At 41.1% G+C, this 21,169-nt stretch overlaps 1 protein-coding gene across 1 annotated transcript in view; it reads left to right on the top strand.

Annotated features, from left to right (window-relative positions):
- Nucleotides 1–21,169, top strand: part of Rapgef5 (Rap guanine nucleotide exchange factor 5) — a 241,449-nt gene that overhangs the window by 115,984 nt on the left and 104,296 nt on the right. Inside the window, exons 8-9 of the mRNA XM_052184831.1 lie at nucleotides 9,040–9,113; nucleotides 16,124–16,249. Coding sequence (XP_052040791.1) covers nucleotides 9,040–9,113; nucleotides 16,124–16,249 — 200 coding nt within the window. The remainder of the gene's footprint in view (nucleotides 1–9,039; nucleotides 9,114–16,123; nucleotides 16,250–21,169) is intronic.

Genomic DNA, 21,169 nt, shown 5'->3' with positions numbered 1-21,169 from the left:
GTCAGAACAAGCGTGTCAGAAAACTACACATGCAAGTATAGCTTATCATTTCAATACTTTTTAAAAGAAAATACGTTAAAAATATTTTGACAAAACTACTAAATTAGGTGATTCGAAAAAACAAAAATCAAAAAAACAAAAAACAGGAAAAATGATAAGTTCCAAGAAGTGTTATGTACCTTTTTCTTAATGGAAACTCAGTTTCCCACTTGCCTACTACATAGTTGCTGAGTAGATACTTAAGGTGCTGCCACAAAAAGGCATGGTTATTAACCTGTCACCAGGGGGTCTAAGAAGGGGCTGAGGGCAGTGCCAAGGCGATTGGCATAGCCCAGATCTCAGTCTCCTCATGCCTTATGAAGTAGATCATTCCTGAGGACAGAGGCTAGGCTACCACACCTGCCACAGGAGCTTGTCCATAGCCGATGTCATGTTGTGTGAAAATGCAGGGACTTGGTGTGTGATTGGCAACGTGGGCCTGGGCCTCACAGGGCAAGACAAAGATAGAAATCCAGACTGGTGAATAACCCACATTGTGGTGAAAATTGAAACCGCGGGAGCAGATATGATCACTGAAGAACGAGGTAAGGAGAGGCCAGGGAAGGCCTGCAGGATGCTAAAAGGACATAGGAAGGGGGTTATAGGCTGAACAGATCAGGCCAGAGAGAAAACTATTGATATGTGGTAGGTGATCGACCACTGGCTAGCACTGAGATTGTGTGTGTGTGTGTGTGTGTGTGTGTGTGTGTGTTGGGGTGAATCCAGACTGAAATACCATGTCATGTGGAGGCACTAGGCTGCAAATACTGACCCCAAATTTTCAAATTTCAGCACTAGAATACACTGTCATTGATGTCCTAAAGGTCTGTGACTGCTCCTCTTGTTTATATGGATAAGAAGGGATCTAAGCATTTGGAAGTGGGAGTCAGTGTGTTGGCAGCACATGCGCGTGTTGCTGCAGCTGGCCACCCTGCCACTTCACACAGAGGGAGTTGCTTGCTGAATGTGCAGGGTGTGTTGTGGAGGGCCTCCTTAAAAAAATATTATGAGCCCTCTGCAGGATGGTACAAAACAACAGCTCATTATTTACAGAAAGAGGAACTGGTCCTGCCTCCTGTGGTTGGAAACCATGCACTGTTTTCCTAACATTTTAACATCCACGGCCCACAGAACACAAAAAAGGACCCTGACTCCATTCCATACATATCATGCTCCAATCTGTGAAAAATACCAGTTATGATACATTTTAATCCTAACCTTTTTTCTATTTTTTTTTCTGTTACATTCTGTCCTATTTCAGTGAAGAGGGCAAGATCGGAAAGGAATCCATTCCAAGATTAACATCAGTCATGTGTGGTATCATTGGCCAATAAATCCAGGAAGTAGAGGCAGGAGGATAACCTGAGCTAAAGTCATACTGTCTCAGAAAAACAAAACACCAAGAAAGGACCGGCTGGTGAGCAATTTGGCCAGCACTGCTGCCTTTATAGCAGGGCCACATGTAAAGGCAGCTGTACCTGCAGCCTAGGGAGGGGCCTCCCTGGATGTTTCCTCTTTTGTACAGATGGTGTGAGTACATGCCCAGCTCCTTAGTAACCTTAATGTCCAGTGAGACCCTTTGTGAAAGGGCTTTGTTTCTGAGAAGAAATGCTAGATAAGAAGGGACCCTGCTGTTGCCACACCTTTACAGTCTTTGCAAAGTGCTCAGTAACTTATTTTTCTGAAGTATCTTTGCTAACTATTCACTTGTGACTTGAAATGCTAAATTTCTTTCTGTAGAAGTTTTCATTGACTTGTAAGCTCTTTGGTAAAAGACACAGGTCAATTGAATTTAAAAGAAGGTGCAGCTATGTATGTAGGTGTACTACTGCTGTGTGCAGGTGCACTACCCTTGTGTGAAGGTATACTACCATTGTGTGCAGGTGTACTACCCTTGTGTGAAGGTGTGCTACTCTGTGTGCAGGCGCACTACCGTGTGTGCAGGTTCACTGCCATTGTGTGTACTACTCTGTGTGCAGGTGTACTACCCTTGTGTGCAGATGCATTACCGTGTGTGCAGGTGCACTAGTGTCATATGCATGTGCACTACACTTGTGTGAACTATACTGTGCACTATACTGTTATATGCAGACATACTACCCTTGTGTGCAGACACACTACCCTTGTGTGTGTGAAGGTGCTCCCTGTGAGTATAGGTCTTACCTTTACAAAGTTGTTGAAGACACTGTAATTGCAGCATCAGTGAAATGAAGCAGGAGCACTGCTCTGATTCAGAGGCCAGCCTGGGCTACATAGGAAGTTCTGAGCCAGTTTGGACTACATAGGAAGTACTGGGCCAGCCTGAGCTACATAGGAAATAATGGGCTGGCTAAGGGAATGCGGCATGACTCTACCTCAAACAAAAATTAGATAAAATTTTTTTTAAAAGGCTATCAGTTACACTTTCGGTTTTAGTAATATAGTGGAGTCACTAAGAGACTTTCCGTAATGTGTCATAGTAAGTTATCGGAGAGAACTGTTTTTCTGTGGGGCTGGGGAAATGCCTCAGTGCTTCAGAGCACTGGCTGCTCATATAGAGAGCATTGGTTGGGTCCCCATCACTCACAACTGTGGCTCACAATGGTGTATAACTCCAGTTCCAGGGGACAGGACTCCCTCTTCCGGCCTCCAAGAATACCAGCCATGTGTGTGGCATGTAGGCAAAACACTCATACACATTAAAAGGCAAACTTGAAAGAAAGAAGGAACATGAGCCAGCAGCTTGTCCCTGAGGAGATGCAGCTCTGTCTTTCTGGGTCTGGGTCACATCACCTATACACTGTTTCCAGTTCTGTTTACTTACAGATCATAACTTCATTTCTTCTGACAGCTGAATAGAATTCTACCGTCTATGTACTGCTTCTTCATTATCTGATTCTCTGCTGAGGGACATTTGGATTGTTTCCATTTCCTGGATATCCTGAATAGAGCAGTAGTGAGCCAGGCCGAGCGCAGAGCTGAGAGTGGGACGTCGGGTCCTCTGGGGATACGCTCGGGAGTGGTGTAGCTGAGTCATATAGTAGACCTGCTTTTGGCTTTTTGAAACTCCTCCACGCTGATCTCCATAGTGGCTCCTCTGTTTGTAATCCCACTAACAATGCACGGCAGTCCCATTTCCGCACATCAGTTCATAATGAGAACACCAATTAGCATGCCTATGTGGATAAGGGAAGCATCGCAAGCCCCTACCTAAGATGAAAAGCTTCAGGCAATCAATGGCTGCTGTGTTTATATCATCTGTGAGATAAACAAAAAGAATTGGCTTTCTCTAGGGATGACCCACAGACAGGTTATCTAATCCCAAATGGTCAGCCATAAGTACATAAATATAAGCAACTCGAGATGGACTCATAAATTGTATGTGTGTACATGTGTCTGTCTCTGTGTGTACATGTGTATATGTATGTATATGAATATATGTATATGTGTGTATGAATATATGTGTGTATATGTGTATGTATATATGGATATATGTGTATGTATGTGTATGAACGTGTGTGCATGTGTATGTGTGCACATGTCTATGTATGCACATGTGTATTGTGTATGTGTCTGTGTGTATGTGTATGTATGTGTATGAATGTGTGTGCATGTGTATGAGTGTGTGCATGTGTGTATATGTGTGTGTCTGAGTGTGTATATGTGTATGTGTGTATGTGTATGTGTCTGTGCATTCATGTGAATGTGTGCATGTATTTCTGTGTATGTGTACACCTGTATTTGAATGTGTATGTGTGTACATGTATGTATGTATCTGTGTGTGTATGAATGTGTGTGCATATATATGTGTGTGTACATAGTATATGAATATGAGTGTATATATGTGTGTATGTATATGTATGTACATATGTATATGTGTGTGTGCATATGTGTGTGTCTGTATGTGTTTGTGTGTGTATGTATGTGTAAGAAAAGTGAAGAAGTCATGAATTTGAGAAGAAGTTTGGGGATACATGGAAGGGGATTGGGGGGCATCTTAGGGAAGGTTGAGAACGATATAAATACAGGAATAATGCATGGTCTAAAAGAAAAGTTAGAAGGAAAAAAATAAAGTGCTATCACGGCAGGCCAGGAAGAGTCCTGGGAACTATTAGCTCTAACTCTGGATCCCTCCTGACTAATTTCCAAATAGGCACATTTAAACTAAATACTCTTATGTGAATTAGTGCTAAGTAGTTCACACATACTGTTAGTTCTCATGTGGCCTCTAATGTTCACTATTCAAAGTACACTCTCTGAGTCTTTTACTTGTGTTTTTGTTATGCCAAGAGTCATTTTCAAAGGCTGTGTCTTGCTTTTAGATTCTGTGTGTGTGGAGAGATAAGGGGGTGGTTTGTGTTGGCAGAAAGCGAGGCTTCTAGCCTCCCTGGACCCAGAGGTGTCATTCCTGTGTATGTGTCCTGCTGGAGGGCACCGTCCCAGAATCAATATTTGCACAGAAACTCTCCCCCAACCTACCCTTATTTGATCAGTTAAGAGAAAAAATGAACCCAGAATCTAAACAACCTGCCCCCTCCTCCTCTTGGCATTAACTGCACTGTTAGGAGACATGAAGAGAGAAGTTGTCTCTAATGCATTCTTTGGCATTAATATACATGCACTATAGGATTGCTAGAATGTTCCAACTACATATTTCAAGTGTATGATTTCAGTAGTGAACACAAATCCTTAAAAGTCTAGAATAAATAAGTTTTGTTCTCATGATGTATGGGGGCCACAGGCTAAATGCACCCTGAAAGTTATGATTATTTGGTTTTTTTAAGCTAAGATTATTTATATGCTGGAATAGGATATTCTCTTTTCTTTATTCTCTGGCATATAGACGTAGATACACTATTACTTCCCTTTAGGTAAGTTTCTTACTTTGCCTATCTTTCTAACGTCTACTGTTATTTAAATGTATTACCAGACAATGGATATTTGTCATCTTTAAAGATATGAAAATAAATGTGATATCGACAATAAAGAGACATGGTGAAGACCCTAAGATCTATTCCCAACATGAATGAATAAATGAATGAATGAGTGAATACGTGAATGAATGAATGAATGAGTAGATGAATGGGTGAGCTAATGAATAAATGGATGAATGAGTGAATGAATAAATGAATGAGTAAATGAATATAGTATTGGTGCTGGGGACAAACTTTCTGTTTGCATATTTGCTCATCTATGTAACTTTAACCCCAGCAGAGAGGCAAGTGGATCTTTGTGAGCTGGAAGCCAGTCTGGTCTACAAAGCAAGTTCCAGGACATCTAGGGTTGTTGCACAGAGAAACCCTCTCTTGAAACACTCCCCCCAAAAGAACTATTTGTGTGTATGTGTGCATGTGGGGTGAGTGTGTGTGTCATACACACTTTTTTAAAAAAAAATCAGTATTAATTCTGTCTGACTTAAAAAAAATAATCAGTAGATATGCATTATCCTAATAGTTGTATCTTAGTTGACTCAGATGAGAAAAAGGAACAGTGAGCCCCCAGAAACATGATTTTTAAAAAAGCATGACTTGATTGGCCAAAATACTCCAAAGTTTTATTTTCTTTATTTTTAATCTAGAATAAAGGTTCAAAGAATGAAAGAAAATAAGTAAATCGCAAATTGCCCAGGAATTTCTTGTCTTCAGGTAAAGGAAGCTTCCATTCATACTGTTTATAGCTTACTCCCAGGATAAGAGTTCTTATGGTAAGGCTCCCCAAGCCCCATCTACTGTTTGGGTGTGAGTCTCTGCTTCTCTTTCCATTGGCTGTTGGGTGGAGCTTCTCAGAGGACAGTTATACTAGGTTCCTGTCTGCAAGCACAGCAGAGTATCATTCATAGTGTTGGGGATGGGTTCTTGCCCATGGGATAAGCCTCAACTTGGGGCAGTCATTGGTTGGTCATTCTCTCGGTCTCTGCTCTTTCTTTGTTCCTGTACATCTTGTAAGCAGCATAGGTCAAAGGTTTTGTGAGTGGGTTGCTGTATATCCCTCCTCTGGGAGTTCTGCCTGGCTACAGGAAGTGGTCACTTCAGGATCCTTATCCCCCACTGCTAGGAGTCTCAGCTAGAGTTTCCCCCACAGACCCTCTGGGGCCCTCTTCCCCATCTCAGGTCACTGGCATGTCCTAGAGATTGTGCCCCCCCCCATACTGCCTCTGATTTCCTTTCCCTCTTCCCTGTTCTCCCTACATATGATCTCTCCCTCTATCCCTACTCCTTCCACACCCCCTTCTACCCAGTTGCCTCCTTCCATCAACCAACCTTCAATATTTATTTTTTTTCTCCTTTTGAGAAAGATTCAGTCATCCTCCTTGGGCCTTCCTTGTTATTTGGCTTCTTTGGGTCTGTTAGTTATAGCATAGTTGTGGAAGAGTTTGCTTTTACAAGGCCATACTATATGAATAGCTCTATAGATGGGCTTTATGGTAAGTATCCCGTGGCAGGCACAAAAATCATATAAAAGCAAGAGCAGGTGAAATGATTATTTTAAAAACTGCTCAGCAGAAAGCATAATATTTATGAATCCACCCCTAATGCAAACTGTATCCATGAGTGCAGTTAAGGCTGAGGATTTGGGGCATTTGGCATCCTTCTGATGGAAAGGAGACAGAAGGGGGAACGGTACAGCTGCACAGGCTCTGCTGAGATCAGCTAAGACCATCAGTGACTGCCTGCCGAGTCTCCATCATCTGTCTTTCCTGCACCTTCCTCCCACATTCAGGTCATTGTCTGCTGGAATTCATTCTGTCTAAGAGTACAACCCGAGTCCTCCATGTATATCTTTCCCTTTGCTGCCTCCCTGGCCTCAGTCAGCCCATTTCTAGGAAAGGCCCCTATAACAGTGACCTGACTGATCTGTTTCCACTTGCTGCTATGATCTCTTTAATCAGCCACAAACTTAACTTAAGAGCATCTGCAGCAAGTGTTATAAATTCTTCTGTGGCCACCATGTTCTTTGGCTCAAATCTAAATTTATTGTGTTCTGTACCATCTCCAGATTTGTCAGGTATCACTGTGTCTGGCCACGGGTGGTTAACTCGGCTGTCAGTCTGTCTCACCCATGTCCTCCTGGTTACTATGATCCTCCCAGTGGATCTACTACCTATTCCCTGATGAATGGGGCAGGGTGGGGGGGGGGCGGTGCAAGAAAGAGAGATGATTGAGATTTGGCAGTTAGTGATATTCTTAGCTGATCTTAATAGAGCCTTGTGGTCACTATATCATTCCTCCTTCTGTTGTTGTTCTTTGACTTTTCGTCTTACCATAGTTAAATGGTTACATTGATTTAGTGGGGGTGGGGGGCAGGGCTGCTTTGCTATGACATTCCTGTGGAAGTCAGATAACAAACTACAGGAACCAGGCTGGGTGGCATGAGGCTTTCCCCACTTAGCTGTCCCCTCTGCCCTCACTTCATCTTATATTTATTGTTGTGTAGTGTAAGTGGCTGTTTGTCATACTTGTGGGGCTTCTCTTCCCTGTCTGTGAGAATAACTCTAGTGTCAGGCATATAGTACGTACTCTGTACACGCTTGTTTTCAATTAAACATACCAAAAACAGTTATACATACCAAAAAAGCTGCCCAGTCATCAAGCTTGGTTCAGAGTTGCATACATTATATGTTTTTCTGAGTATCTGTGTGAGAATAGAGATTGCAAGGAAGCTGGAGAGTGGGAGGAATCCCTTCAGCAGTGAGTACACTTCTAAGATAAGGCTAGAACTTGGCACTTGTATTTATATTACTTGAGACTGATTTAGCAGTTGCACCACACTAGATCAAATAAAGAAGAGTCTGGAACCAGGGCTTTGGGTAGGAGGTTGTTGTAGCCATGAGGAAAGAGCGGTAAAACGTTTGACAAGGAGGCGCTGAGGACTGGCATGGTCAGCCCATCCATTTGTCATCGTTTTGTTTTTGTTTTTGTTTTTTTTTTTTTTTTTGAGATTCTCAAGTAGATCAGCACATGTGGCCTCAGGATGGCAAGATTTTGTCTTAGAGTTGTTGCTTTAAAGTGAACCGGTCAGGTCTTCGACATTTAGGAAGGTCTTGAGCTTCTGTTCATTCGGGTGCCAAACCAGTGGGATTCAAATTTCACACAATTTGGGTTTTATTCATGGAAGTTAGCCTGATAAGAGTAATCCTTCATTGCTCTACTGAGGTGTCTTAAACAGGTGTTTCAAACAGCTACATTACTTGGTTAAAACAATGTTAAAATTAAATTTCTATCTGCTTTAATATTTTAGAGAGAGAGAGTGAGAGAAAGAGAGAGAGGGAGGGAGGGAGAAAGAGAGAGGGAGAGAGGGCACTGAGAAAGGGAGAAGTGGACCCAAGAGTCCAGAGTTTGGAATTTTGTGATGGCAATGTGCCAAGTAACTCAGGCATAGAGTATTGTTTAATAAGATATTTATCTTGCTAGCCAGAATACCAATCTCTCTCTCTCTCTCTCTCTCTCTCTCTCTCTCTCTCTCTCTCACACACACACACACACACACACACACACACACAGAGAGAGAGAGAGACAGACAGACAGACAGACAGACAGAGTTTATAGTTATAGCTACTTGGGAAGTTGAGGTAGGAGAATCCAATGTACAAACAAGACTTACTTTGATAACTTGAGTGAGAGGCTGTTTCAATTTTTAAAAAGGATAAAAGATCAAGTGACCTGTGAATATAGCTCAGAGATAGAATGTGAAGCCCCTGGTTTAATCTTCCATAAAAAAAATTTTATTAAATACTCCTCTCAATAAAAATGAGTAAACATCTGGCCTGCACCCCAGAGTTCCTTCAGTAGAGCACCATACTGAAAGAATGGAGCCAGGATGTGGTGGGCTGGAGAGAACTAAAGTTAACCACCCTGCTGCTGTTGACTTAGTAGGTGGCACTGTGCACATGAGGAACGCCCAGTGCGACTTGCTGTGCCGTGTCCGCATTTTATGGATACAGCATTGTTTTTCCCTGACAAGCTGGAAAAACCTTCCTGAAACATTTTCTTATGATGCCATGCATGTCTTTGTTTTTTCAAGCACTTGAGCAAGATGATGAAAACGCCGACAAGCATGAAACCCTGACGGAGGCTAACGACGGTCCCGATCCTCAGGTACGATGGTTTCCGTCACAGTGTTGTACCTTCTCAGCCAAGGGTGGCTGCAGAGGGTACATGTTCACAGTAAGACAGATTTGCCTTGAGTGGCCTGTAACTGCTCATTTTCACGGCAGTAAAGAGTTTAGACATATAGGCATTTCCCGAGAAAGACCCTAAATTGTTCATTGTATTTATAGGACTCCTCCTGCATCCAGGATATTACTGTCTTTAATCTCAATTACTCACTGCCCAAACATGTTAACTAGAAAGGTCCCCCAAATAAGCAATTTGTGTATTTTAAACTGTGTGTCACTCTGAGCAGTACAGTTTCATACTGCCCAAGATTCAGTTTTTTCTTTGTTTAAAGTATCAATACAGCACTTGCTTCCTTCCCACAGTCACTAGATAGCTGTTTGGTGCTCAGGTCAACTGTCAGGGTATTGCAGGGTTTCTTCAATCCATCCTTCCCTCTTGAGTACCACCCTGCCAGGCCTCTGCACCACTCCTTCTAAGTATCTGGTAAAGCATGACTCTTAAACTTGAATAGTTAACCAAATAGCTTTATCTATATAAAACTCCCTTACATAATGCCAATTTACAATGATAAAGTCTTATCCCAGTTATCTAACCTCTCCAAAACACCAGAAATACGACTGATGCTATCTTGATACCCACTCAACCTTCTCTGCTTGCTGGTCTGGTCCACCGAGCCCGAGCCCTTTCCCTCTCCACCCCTCACTTCCCTTAACTCCTCCTCCTCTCTCCCCTCCAATCACTGGCCTCTCACTGCCTCAATATGAAAGGATAGGAAATATCTTGCAACACTTCCTTAATAGCCTGATGTTCTATCACAGGGCCTACATCTCTCTTCTCATTTAATAGCTCTAGTATCATCTTAGGTCGTTATAAAGGGGTGACTGACTACATTACAGTTTTAAAAAGAAAAGGACCACATTCGTATAACTTTTATTGTAGGTTGAGTTAGTTGTTCTCTCATTATTAGTTACTGTTGATAATCTCTTACTCTGCTTAATTTGTGAACAGAAATAAACCATATGTATGTGAAAATAGAGTTCAGTATTGTTTATAGCTTTAGAGACTTACTGGGGATCTTGGGATATATCTTCTTCAGATAAATGGTGACTACTGCAGAATGATTGATTGAAAAGGAACCCTTCCGTAGATAGATTGATGGACAGAGAGGTGGGTGGATAATAGGTGGGTAGACAGATGGACAGACAGGTAATATATTCCACTTCTTTCTTTCTCTTTCTCTTTTACCCCCCTCTCTAGATAGATAGATAGATAGATAGATAGATAGATAGATACATAGATACATAGATACATAGATACATAGATACATAGATACATAGATAGATACATAGATATAGAGATATAGAGATATATAGATATATAGATATATAGAGATACATACATACATGTATGTATAGATGATAGACAGGCAGACATAACCCTCAGGAATTCCCTTCAAGCTGGTGGAAGAGGAGATTTCAGACATATTATAGCCACATGTCAGCTGCCAGAGATGCTATGTTGTTAATCCTAAGAGCTAAATCATAAATGGACAAGACTTTGATTGGATACCTCAGTGTCAACAACCATTTTATATAAAATGAAGTGTTTGAAGTCTCAGCCTAGTCTCCCAGCTGCCTTTTACCATGAAGGTCTCAAACCCATTCTGTGCTTAGAATAACCACATTAGCTTTTCTCAGTCAAGGCTATACAAGCTGTAATGTTTTAACGAACTCTTTTGTTATAATGGTAATGATGCTATAGTTAAGTTTATATTGAACTTATACTTCAGGCTTCAAGCAGACATGCCCCCATGCACAGGGTTACCCAGCTCTGCATTCATCATTCAAAGATTTAATACATCACTCATTTGTTGGTATAATGTAGTACAGTGTAAGCTGCTGGGTTTTACTTGTTTTGAACTTATTCTATGGCCTTATTCTAAAAGCCGTAGAGCTTATGAACTTTATTCTAAAGTGTGTTTGAATGCAATGTTTTCTCAAAGGGATGCATGAATTGTGATTTTTATTTGTGGACAGTTATAGTACCACACAACTATGAATTATGGGTGGTTTAAGGCCAGGGTGATGTCAGAAGGAAGGTGGTTATTACCCTAGCATATCTGGTAAAGCTTATCTGCTTCCATCTAGAAGTACCAGCTTCATCAGCTGGAGGCCAGTAAGCCCCAGTGATGTTCTCTTTCCACTACTCACAGTGCTGGGGCGGGTCATAGGTGTGCACATAGCCATGCCTGGCTTTTAAACTTGAGCACTGGGTACTTGAACTCAGATCCTCATGCAAGTGCAGCAACTGCTTTTACTACTAAGCCATCTTTCTAGCCCAGAAAAGTGAATTTTACTGTTAAGGTAATGCAGGCCTTTGTTTTCAGATGTGAAACTGTTTTTCCATCTTTGTCACAGTGAAAATTGCTTTTTTTGTCCTCTATATATCCTTCCCTAAAGGATTCCTGTCCATATTTCATTTTCAGCCCCAAGGGAGTGGACCCACACTTTATGACTCCATTTATAGAGGAAACAGACTTTTCATTGGCATTTGTAGCATTGCTCATACTGAAACCCATACGAGGAGCTTTAATTATACATTACAGAGAATTATTTTCTTCCAAAAGAGACCTTGAAATAAGGCTCTTAAATAATTCTTCTGACAGTTACACATTAATCCTTTCTTTTTTTTCTGGCTTAGCAGTGTTAGGTAAACTGTTTATAATTAATTTCACATAGATAAATTAAATAGACCATGAATATTAAAGTCTAGATCAAGGGCTGTCAGTTATTTGCCTATTTGTCCATAACAAAGCTCCCAAAATACATTAATAAATTCATGGATTTCTAGAATTAGATTACTAAATTACAGAGCTGTGAAAGGGACCGCAGAGAACATCTGGTTTTATGTTGTATTTCCAAGTTCACTATCTTATGAACCAGTGGAGGATGTGATAACTCTGGGATGAAAAGACCCCCAAGGAATAAAGGGCTATCCATAAACATCTCTGAAAACTTTTCCCCAGTAGTTGTTTTATAAGGAGTGCTCCAGAATTATCTCATGAAAATATTAGTACATCAAAAAAATTAAATGGAAATTGGAAAATAAAGACTAATATTTCTTCTTTAATTAGAAAACATGAAATGAGTATGAGTTAAATTAATCTGAAACATACTTTTTAAAGTAATTAACATTTGTTATTTAAAATGGAAATATTTCATTCATGTATCCATATGTTTGGCTCAGATAAAATTGTTTCCTTATACAAAAAAAAGTCTGTATTTAGGATCCTCGTCATGAGATGAAGAGTTTCTTTGCGCTTTTATAAAAACTGAAATAGAGCCAGCATTTTTGCCTCCATCCCATGCTTCTGATGCTGGTAACAGTTGTTTACAGAGCTGTGTGTGGGACTCGGGGTCTCTGGTTTACAGTCCTTGCTGGTTCTGTCTGGTGTACCCAGCACAGTAGCTCTGGGCTACTCCTCCCTGGCTTCTGCCCTACCTGGACCTCACACACACTCCCTCTGGTACTCAGAGGGCCACACTGGGAGACATCATGAAGAGGGAGAGAAGATGGCTCCTCTGTCCCACAGATGTATTACTATGGAGTCTGTCTGAAGCTTTATGGGATGCTATATATCCCCTGTAGCAATAGTCAGAGCATCACCGAAGCCAGCATGGACTACGAAAAAGTCTCAGATACAAGAAGCATAGAATAATTCTCCAGAAACCAGAATTTTACCACTTTAAGAAATATAATATTTAAAGAACACTGATTATTTGCAAGTTTTCTTGTCTTCCCACACCATCCCCATGATTCAAATTCCCCCATAGCCTTTGTAGAGCACATCTGGCAAATCCATGTTTGGCCATCGTACCTTTCTCTCTTGAACCCAGATGAACTGCTGCATGAAAGAAAATGCAACACAAACTTAGTTCATAAACATTGGTATCTCAATCTCTGGGTGCAACAACTACAACCTAATCTTGTAAGCCTTATTAAAATCTGATCCCTCTGGTGGTGAATCCTTGTGGATCTGCCATGATACTAGGAAACTCTAGCACTACATCTTACCTTTCTGCTGTCCCCGTTCCAAAGAGGACTAACTCCCTCTTGCTTCCTCTCTCCTTCTGTCCAACCTGGAGGTCCCACCAACTTGCCCAGTGATTGACTCCTTTATTCATTAGGGGATGGGTTCACAAGAACAGCACCAGGCCTATCCCGAACACCAGAGTAAGACAAAACAAACACAAGAAAAAGCCAAAGAAAGGGCTGGAGAGATGACTTAGTGGTTAAGAGTGCTGACCACTCTTCTGAATGTCGTGAGTTCAAATCCCAGCAATCACATGATACCTCACCAATCTGTAATGAGATCTGATGCCCTCTTCTGGGGTGTCTGAAGACAGCTACAGCAAGTGAATGAGCAAGCAGGAAAAAGTGTCTGAAGACAACTGTAGTGACAACTGTAGTGTACTTACATATAATAAATAAATCTTTAAAAAAAAAAAGCCAAAGGAAGAGAACGTGTAGATGCAGTATTCTCAAAAAACAATAACTGTAAGCCATTATTTCTATATGTGTGTGTGTGTGTGTACGCGCACGCGCCCGTGCAAAGGACCTATAAAGTTTTAGAAAATACTGTCATAACATTATAAGACAGAGAATCTCCAAAGATACCACTGAGTTCACTTTGTGTTGGCCATCTACTGCGAGACATGAAGCCTGCCCTTAAGAGAGGTTAGTATACCCAGTGAGGCTCCATTGAAGAGAACCAGTTTTTCATTTGCAAGTGATTTTCTACTGCAGATGGCTTCTGAGTTAGGGATGGGGCCAGTGTCTACTTCTTCTGGTGCTGAAGCCTCATCTGGTGCAGACCCTTGCTGGCCCTGTGCATGCTGCCACAATCTGAGTTCATATATATGTGTTTAGAAGGCTTTGGTTTTTATCATTTCATTCTTAACAGTCTTTCTACATCCTAATCCACAGAGTTCCTTGTACCCTGAGGATATAGGTTTGATACAGACACTCCATTTAGGACTATGAACTCTGTGCATAGCCTGTAAGATAGCTATGTGATTGCACCCTGTACCTCTCTGATGGTCTCACCAGCCAACCCCTGACCAATCTGTCCTACCATGATATTCCCTCTCTTGGTCCTTCAGGATGCCAAGCACGCCAAGCCTGGGATCCTTGTTCTCTGGGTAACACATACTTCCTTTGGGTGTTGGCACCATATTTTCTTTGCTTCTTTTAGGTTTCTAGTCAAATGTCGTCTTATTAAAAAAAACCTCCAGATTTGGAGGTGACCTCTAATTATTGCTCTGTTCCCCCCCCCCTTATGATTTATTTTTCTTTCCTGTCATATACCACCTGGTATTTTTCTCTCTGTGCCTGTCTCTCTCTGTGTCTCTCTTTCTCTGTATTTCTTTGTGTCTCTCTGTCTCTCTGTCTCTCTCTCTCTCTCTCTCTCTCTCTCTCTCTGTGTGTGTGTGTGTGTGTGTGTGTGTGTGTGTGTGCGTTATAACCTTCTTCCTCTATTGAATGCACATCTGAGCAATGTGAGGGACTTCGAGGAGTTTAATCCTATAGCTCTAGGATTTATTGTGGGTGGTTTTCAAAGTCTATTGAATGATGTATAAAATAAAATAGACAACCAGAGATAATGTATCTTGAAAATACTAAATGACCTTTCAATAAGTATGTTTGTTTAATACTAGAAAGATTGTGTTGTTGGGATAGCCCTTGTTCCAGTTGCTTTAAAAGGGAAAACTATGCTCACAGATTGACGTTAAATAACTTCAAGAGTTATCTAGGCTTGGATGGGACTTTCCAGCAATTCTGGCTATCCACCAATATACAGGATGTCTTAAGATAAGATGAGGTCCTTCTGCAAGGCAACTTAGGAAAGAAACTAAAAACACCACTTGTGAGTAATGTTATAAGCACAAGCCTCACACATTAGTGGGAGAATTCTGCTTGCTGCCCCCTAGGGGTCTGTGATGGCTACTTGGAGAATTTCTTCTGTTCTGAACCTTTGGGAATAAAGTTGCTTTGCATATCCAGTTGTATATCTGTGATGCCCACTGGACAGTGTGGGTAATTTTCACACAAACTGCTAAGAAGTCTTAAAGGATCTCACAAACCCTGTCCCCATATTTGGTCACATGAGTATATTCAAATCCTGTAGGTTATGTTGAGTAAATAAAGATTCAGTTGTTTTGACTGATCCTATCATGTTAACTTCAGATTTCTTTATTAGATCATACCTCAGTATGGCTGTGTGAACCATTTGGGAAAGAATTTGAGTAGAAATAGTTCATAATCTCTGTGTTAGAATGACCTCTTTTTTTTTCTTGTTCAAAACTAGAGTCACCTCCTTCCTATTATTCCTGCTTAAGACCTCAATATATAAAGAAATGCATGATGCTTAGTGAATTGTTTCTAAAGGCTCATGAATGGTTTGACTTCTGTCCTCATAGTAATTTTCCAGTTCTGAGAAAAAGTTTATCCCATAACCTTCTTGCTAGCTGTATTTGTCCATGGAACGATCCACTCCGGCTAAAGAATTGGGAAGTTGTAGACTGTTATTTTTAGGACTCTGTATCACTTCACCCTTTTTTGCCAGAGTGGTTCCTGGCTAACTTTCCCATGAATTTTTAACCTTTTGCTAGGCTCTGCTTATGTAACAGGAAACAGGCTGTCAGGGACAAACAAACGCCAGCATATCAGGCGCACACGTAGTAGCAAATGATTCAGTTTGCCCTTCCAGCTCTTAACGTAGACTGATGCATGCTCTCAATCTGCATGGCAGCTCTCTACATTAAAATAACACAGATTTAACTTTTGAGAGGCAAAAATTCTTTTACGAAGGCCATGATTTAATTCGGTTCACAATTAAAATGTGCTTATTATAAGGTGAACTTTGTGGTGGTGTCATGTCCTGGGACTGTGGGTTTAAGTACATCTTCGCTTTTTCTCCAACTCTGAAGGCTGGGGTGATGTGCAAGCTTCAAGAGAGAGATGATATCGGACGTATTGAACTGGTCCACAAGCTGGCAAGAGAAAACTGTCAATTTTTACAGGCAGACAAAAAAGAATCAGAGAAGTTGGAGCAGGTAAGCCCTTTCCTCCTGGGAATGTGGGTTTGAATGGCTAGAAAATGATTCTGCTTGGCTGTGTTTATGAAGGCACAGATATTTTATTGTGATTGTTAGGATTTGACCTCTGTATACCAACCTTCTTACTAAAGATAGTAGATGCTCTGCACTCTTAACCTAGTGTTTTTGGAACTCCTCAGAAGTAAGTCATATAAAAACTTGAGATCTACAAATGCTTATCTATCATAATTGTGAATTGATAGCCTCTTGGTCTTACACTGGAAATTTTGTTCCGTTACATATTACAGAGAATATAGATTTTTAAATGAATGTTCCAATGTATTTTTATGGTCATCTTGGTCATAGATCTCATCTCCAAAGGAATGTACCCTGGGACACTAGAAATAGATAAGGACAGAAAAACAGATTATAGCTGCTCTCACTGAGGGCGGGTCAGATGGAGACTTCTGAACACTGTGTTCCAACAAGACTGATATTGTGTGGATACAGTGAAAGCCAGGGGAAAGGACCGGCTGCTTGGTCCCTGAAAGCCTTCATTCAGCTGGAGCCTTAGAGCTGAGAATGCTGCCCTCAGGCTGGGAAGACAATGTAGCCGCTTTCTTCTGCCACATATTGTGATCCTCAGATTGTTATTTGTAAGACTTCACGCTTGCTGTCCAGCACTGCTCACAACGGAGAACAGTGTTCTGTCATTCTCTGGCTGTAACTTTTTTTGTCTTCACATTTTCAAACTCTGTCAGGGGAGAAGAAACTGCTATGTGCTTTTTCACCCCAAGCCCATTGATACAAGTTACAGGGTTTTCTTGAGAAAGCAATGGCTTTGGACTTCCATGGCTAGCCCGTCCAGCTTATTAACATGGGATATTTTTAATAGTTTGGCAGCTTAGCACTGTAACGATTGGTATCCTCAAGTAGAAGGAATGATAATTTCAAAGCCTTGAGATTGAAATGTTGTAGGATTGTTGGAAGTTGGAAGATTCGGCATCTGCCATTTGTTGGATATTGTCGAGAAGTTCAAGTACTTGTTTAAGTGTGAAAAAGCATCCTTTGTTTTTAAACGTTTGCCTGTGCCACAGCCTAATCCTTCCTCAGTCATACCCTTGGGATATTTGTCTATCTCAATATGTAGCTTCACCTTCTTAAGCTCCTGCTCCTTCAGATTCATTTTAATTAGGGGTCCAGTGGCTTTCATAAAACTTTCATTTTAAGATGCATCATGAGTCTTCACTGTTGACCATGTGAAAACATGTCATAATACAAGTGCAGGTATTTTTCCTTCCTAGTCGTCCTTTAAATGAATGCTGTATCATATAGGTGATTGCAAGTCAGATGCATTAAAACCATAACATCTCAAAATAGGGCAGAGTTGTTCAAAGCAAAATGGTAGAGTCTCAATCTACAGGCCTCGAAGAACTCTGTACTGTTCAGAGGACACCTATGTTGTTGCCTTTGTTTTGTAATTATTATAGTACAGAATATTATAATTACAGATAGTAAGATTGACATTCCCTCCAAAATGTAGAAATTGGAAACTAGTGCCAGTCACTGGTAAGGTTTTTAAAGGTGCAAGAAATTTCAAGAGTGAAGATTTGTAGTTTGGCTTGTGATTATTTTGTTGTTGCTGCTGCTACCTTTAAACCTTTTGAAGTCTCTGAAACAGAACAGTAATTTTTTTAGTTCTTGCATGAATGTCAAATGACTGATGCATTCACATCTCTGAAATGTCTTCATCTAAGAGAGAAAATGTTTAAACAAACATTGGAGTCATGGCTTTCCCCACACAGACTTTCCCATCCACCTTAAGTCTCCATCTGCAGGATGACCCCACTTGAGCCAGTCGGCAACAGAGCTGAAGCTGACGTGCCTTTTCGTAAAGGAATGGCTGTATATTAGTCGCCTGTATGTTTTTACAATCATTATCTAAAAATCAAGCCTTCTGCCCGCATTTTGACGTTTCATATCTTGAGAATCTGTTGCAACAATACTTTTGCTAAGTTGAGTGTTCATGAGTTTTAGTTTGCAATCCCAGGCCTCTGCTCCTGCTCAGGGAAGCTCAGTTGAAGCACACAGCACCAGAGGAAACTGCAGTTCAGCAATGTCAGCCCAAGTCTGCTGCTTGCTCTCCTTCTTCCACAGTAATGACCCAGCCCTACAGCTGTGCACAGGTTTCCTTTCTTTTGTCATTTTTAAGTCTCATCTTCCTTCCCTGGCTGAAGCTAGCTAAATAAATAATGGCACCATTTAAGTTAGAATCCCAACTCCCTGCTGGATTATTGCTTTCACTCTGCCCTCTTCTCCAGTTCCAGAACATCCCTCTCATAAGTATGTACCCAAATAGGAAAGTACCTTTAAAGGATAACTGCTACACATGGCATAGTTAGCAAAACAAGCCCTTGCTACTCTTAGTGGCCTATTACAAATTGAAGGATTTGAGCCTTCTGAGTGGACATTTTTAGTATTTTCTTGAGCTGACAAATGCTATAATTATCAATTCAGGAGATCATAAAAATGTCTCACTATGTGTTTATGCCAGGGAGTTGCAGGACGAAAAATTTAGAAAGTGCAATTACCATGTTTCTCAGGAACCATTCAACATAACTATGTTCTGTTAACTAGCTATAGGCAAAATTGGGCAGCACTCATTTCTAGGTGTTGATAATTAGTATGTGGAGGATTAAACAAGAGGGCGAAAATAAGACAGCGTCTTCCAAACATTTTGGCAGGAGGATTAACATTCAGTCATTAACTCTTTGAGGAAATGAACCTCTTATGTAGGCAGAGAATTTGTGAGTCTTAATTTTGTGGTTGTATCAGTCAAAGAAAGGAACAACCAGGAATTCTGCCCTTGACCTTGTGGGATGATTGGTGTTCAGAGAGAAGTACATGGCAGGGGCAGGGAAGAGCATTTTAGGCCCAAGAATGAGCTATTGGTGATTCATGGAGAATGAACAGGTGGGTTGGAAAGAAAGCTAAAATGCAGTTGTGAAAGGCCTAGTAAGCCTCCCTAGAGAGTTTGGACTTGTCTTTTTGGCAAAGGAGAGCCATCAAAGAAGACAAGTAGCATGGGCAGTCGTGGGCCTTGTCAGGCCTCTCTGGCTTCAGTTCAGAGGAATAGCTGGGTGAGGAAGAGGGAAATGTATTGGCAAGAATCTTACAAAGCTGTCGCAGTCAGTCGGACAAGATACGTTAGCCTGTGGGAACTGAGAAGGCGGTAGATGTTAGGAACGGTTTAGGCATGAAGTGACAGAGCTTGATGATTCATAATTGAGAATGCATGTTGTCCTTTATATTAAATAACGTTTGAGTGCTGGTTGTCTCTTGAATACAGAGTAGAAATAAGTGTGTTGTATGGTTTTCCTGTTTACATTTGCCTTTTGAGACAGATCTCACTGTGTGGCTCTGTGTGGCTTTAGATTTGTGGTCCTACCTTTCTGGGTGCTGGGATTATAGGTCTGTGCCAACATGCTTGGCCATGATGCTGTTTATCACGAGAATGGTTGTTCCCTTTGAGGCTTTGTCCCCAAACCACATAAACCATTGCATTGGCTTTGTTCTCTTTTCCTGGACTATGCTGAAGTTGTCTCGGATCTTAAAGCATATCTGGCTTATGTGTTGTTAGCTGGCTAATGATATAGAGACACATAGAGTATTTTTTCCAGAACAATCCCATTGAATATCTCCAGCAGAAAGCAACTTTAGTTATGTCCAATAAAGTGATCATTTGCCCAAATGCTGCTATTTGCTGCAATGCTATCTTCTTAGTACAGAAAAGGTCCCTGAGGTAGTCTGACTAATACTGTTATTCTAGAATGTTCTCTTCCTATTCATTCATTCTCTAAACTTTTACTCAGGTTGATACCATGGTGAGTTTAGAATAACTGTGCTTGGTCCTGTTCCTCAAGAAGTTAATCTAGTTGTGAAAAAAAGACATTAAGATTAAAAAAAAAAAAGCTCCACAGAATGGACGTATCAAGAACCTGCAGAGATAAAGTTGTATGAGGAGGGGGATTCACAGCTGGGGATACTGGAATCTTTCCTATAGCAGAGATAAAATTTGACCTGGTTTTAAAATTTTAAAAGTAAGTTTGAACTGAATTTAAACAATTATTTTTAATAAAGATGTATTTATTATATATAAGTACACAGCAGCTGTCTTCAGATCTCATTGCAGATGGTAGTGAACCACCATGTGGTTGCTAGGATGTGAACTCAGGACCTCTGGAAAAGCAGTCAGTGCTCTTAACCGCTGATTGAAGACTATTCCAATCTGACCGACTGAGGCAGATGGTGATGAGATAGTTAGACTGGGTGAATTCCAGCGTACATCTTCCTAAAGCCCTTGTCACTGGAGTAAGAACACACAGGAGAGAGGAACCTAAGATGACATGAGCCATGGTTTCTCTGAAAAAGGAGGAGGAGGAAGAGGAGGAGGAGAAAGAAGAGGACATGGAGACAGAGATGAAGAAGAAGAAATGAATGAGACAGGCAGCCCTGGAGGAAGGGGACACAGTGATGCAAAGACACCTTAGAGAGGTAGGGAGGCAGGACAAGGAAAGCCTGGGGTACTTGGTGCTCTGCACATTTTAACATTAGTAAAATAGATGTCTTGACATTTCTGCATAGGCGTGGGTGTGATTTTCTGGAAGATAGCTGTAGTACTGACCAGAAAACTAAAACTTTTTTCTCTTGAAATGTACCTTATGCTCTGTGTACATTACATTGTACATTCACTAACCAGCAGCAGCTCCCCCGTACTGACTCTCCAGTGTCCATTAGTAGAATGTGTATGTAAGCAATTGTTCGGCAGGACTTTCCTGAGGGGTTTTGTCTCCACCCTGCCTCTTCCCACCCGGGTTTCTTCAGTTCCTTTGTTAAGTCTGAGGACCCACCCTACTTCCTTCCCCTGCTCTAATTCAC

The sequence above is a fragment of the Apodemus sylvaticus genome, chromosome 6, assembly GCF_947179515.1.
Source record: "Apodemus sylvaticus chromosome 6, mApoSyl1.1, whole genome shotgun sequence".
NCBI lineage: Eukaryota > Metazoa > Chordata > Mammalia > Rodentia > Muridae > Apodemus > Apodemus sylvaticus.
Note: the sequence above shows the minus strand (reverse complement) of the source record. Positions and strands in the feature narration are given on the sequence as shown.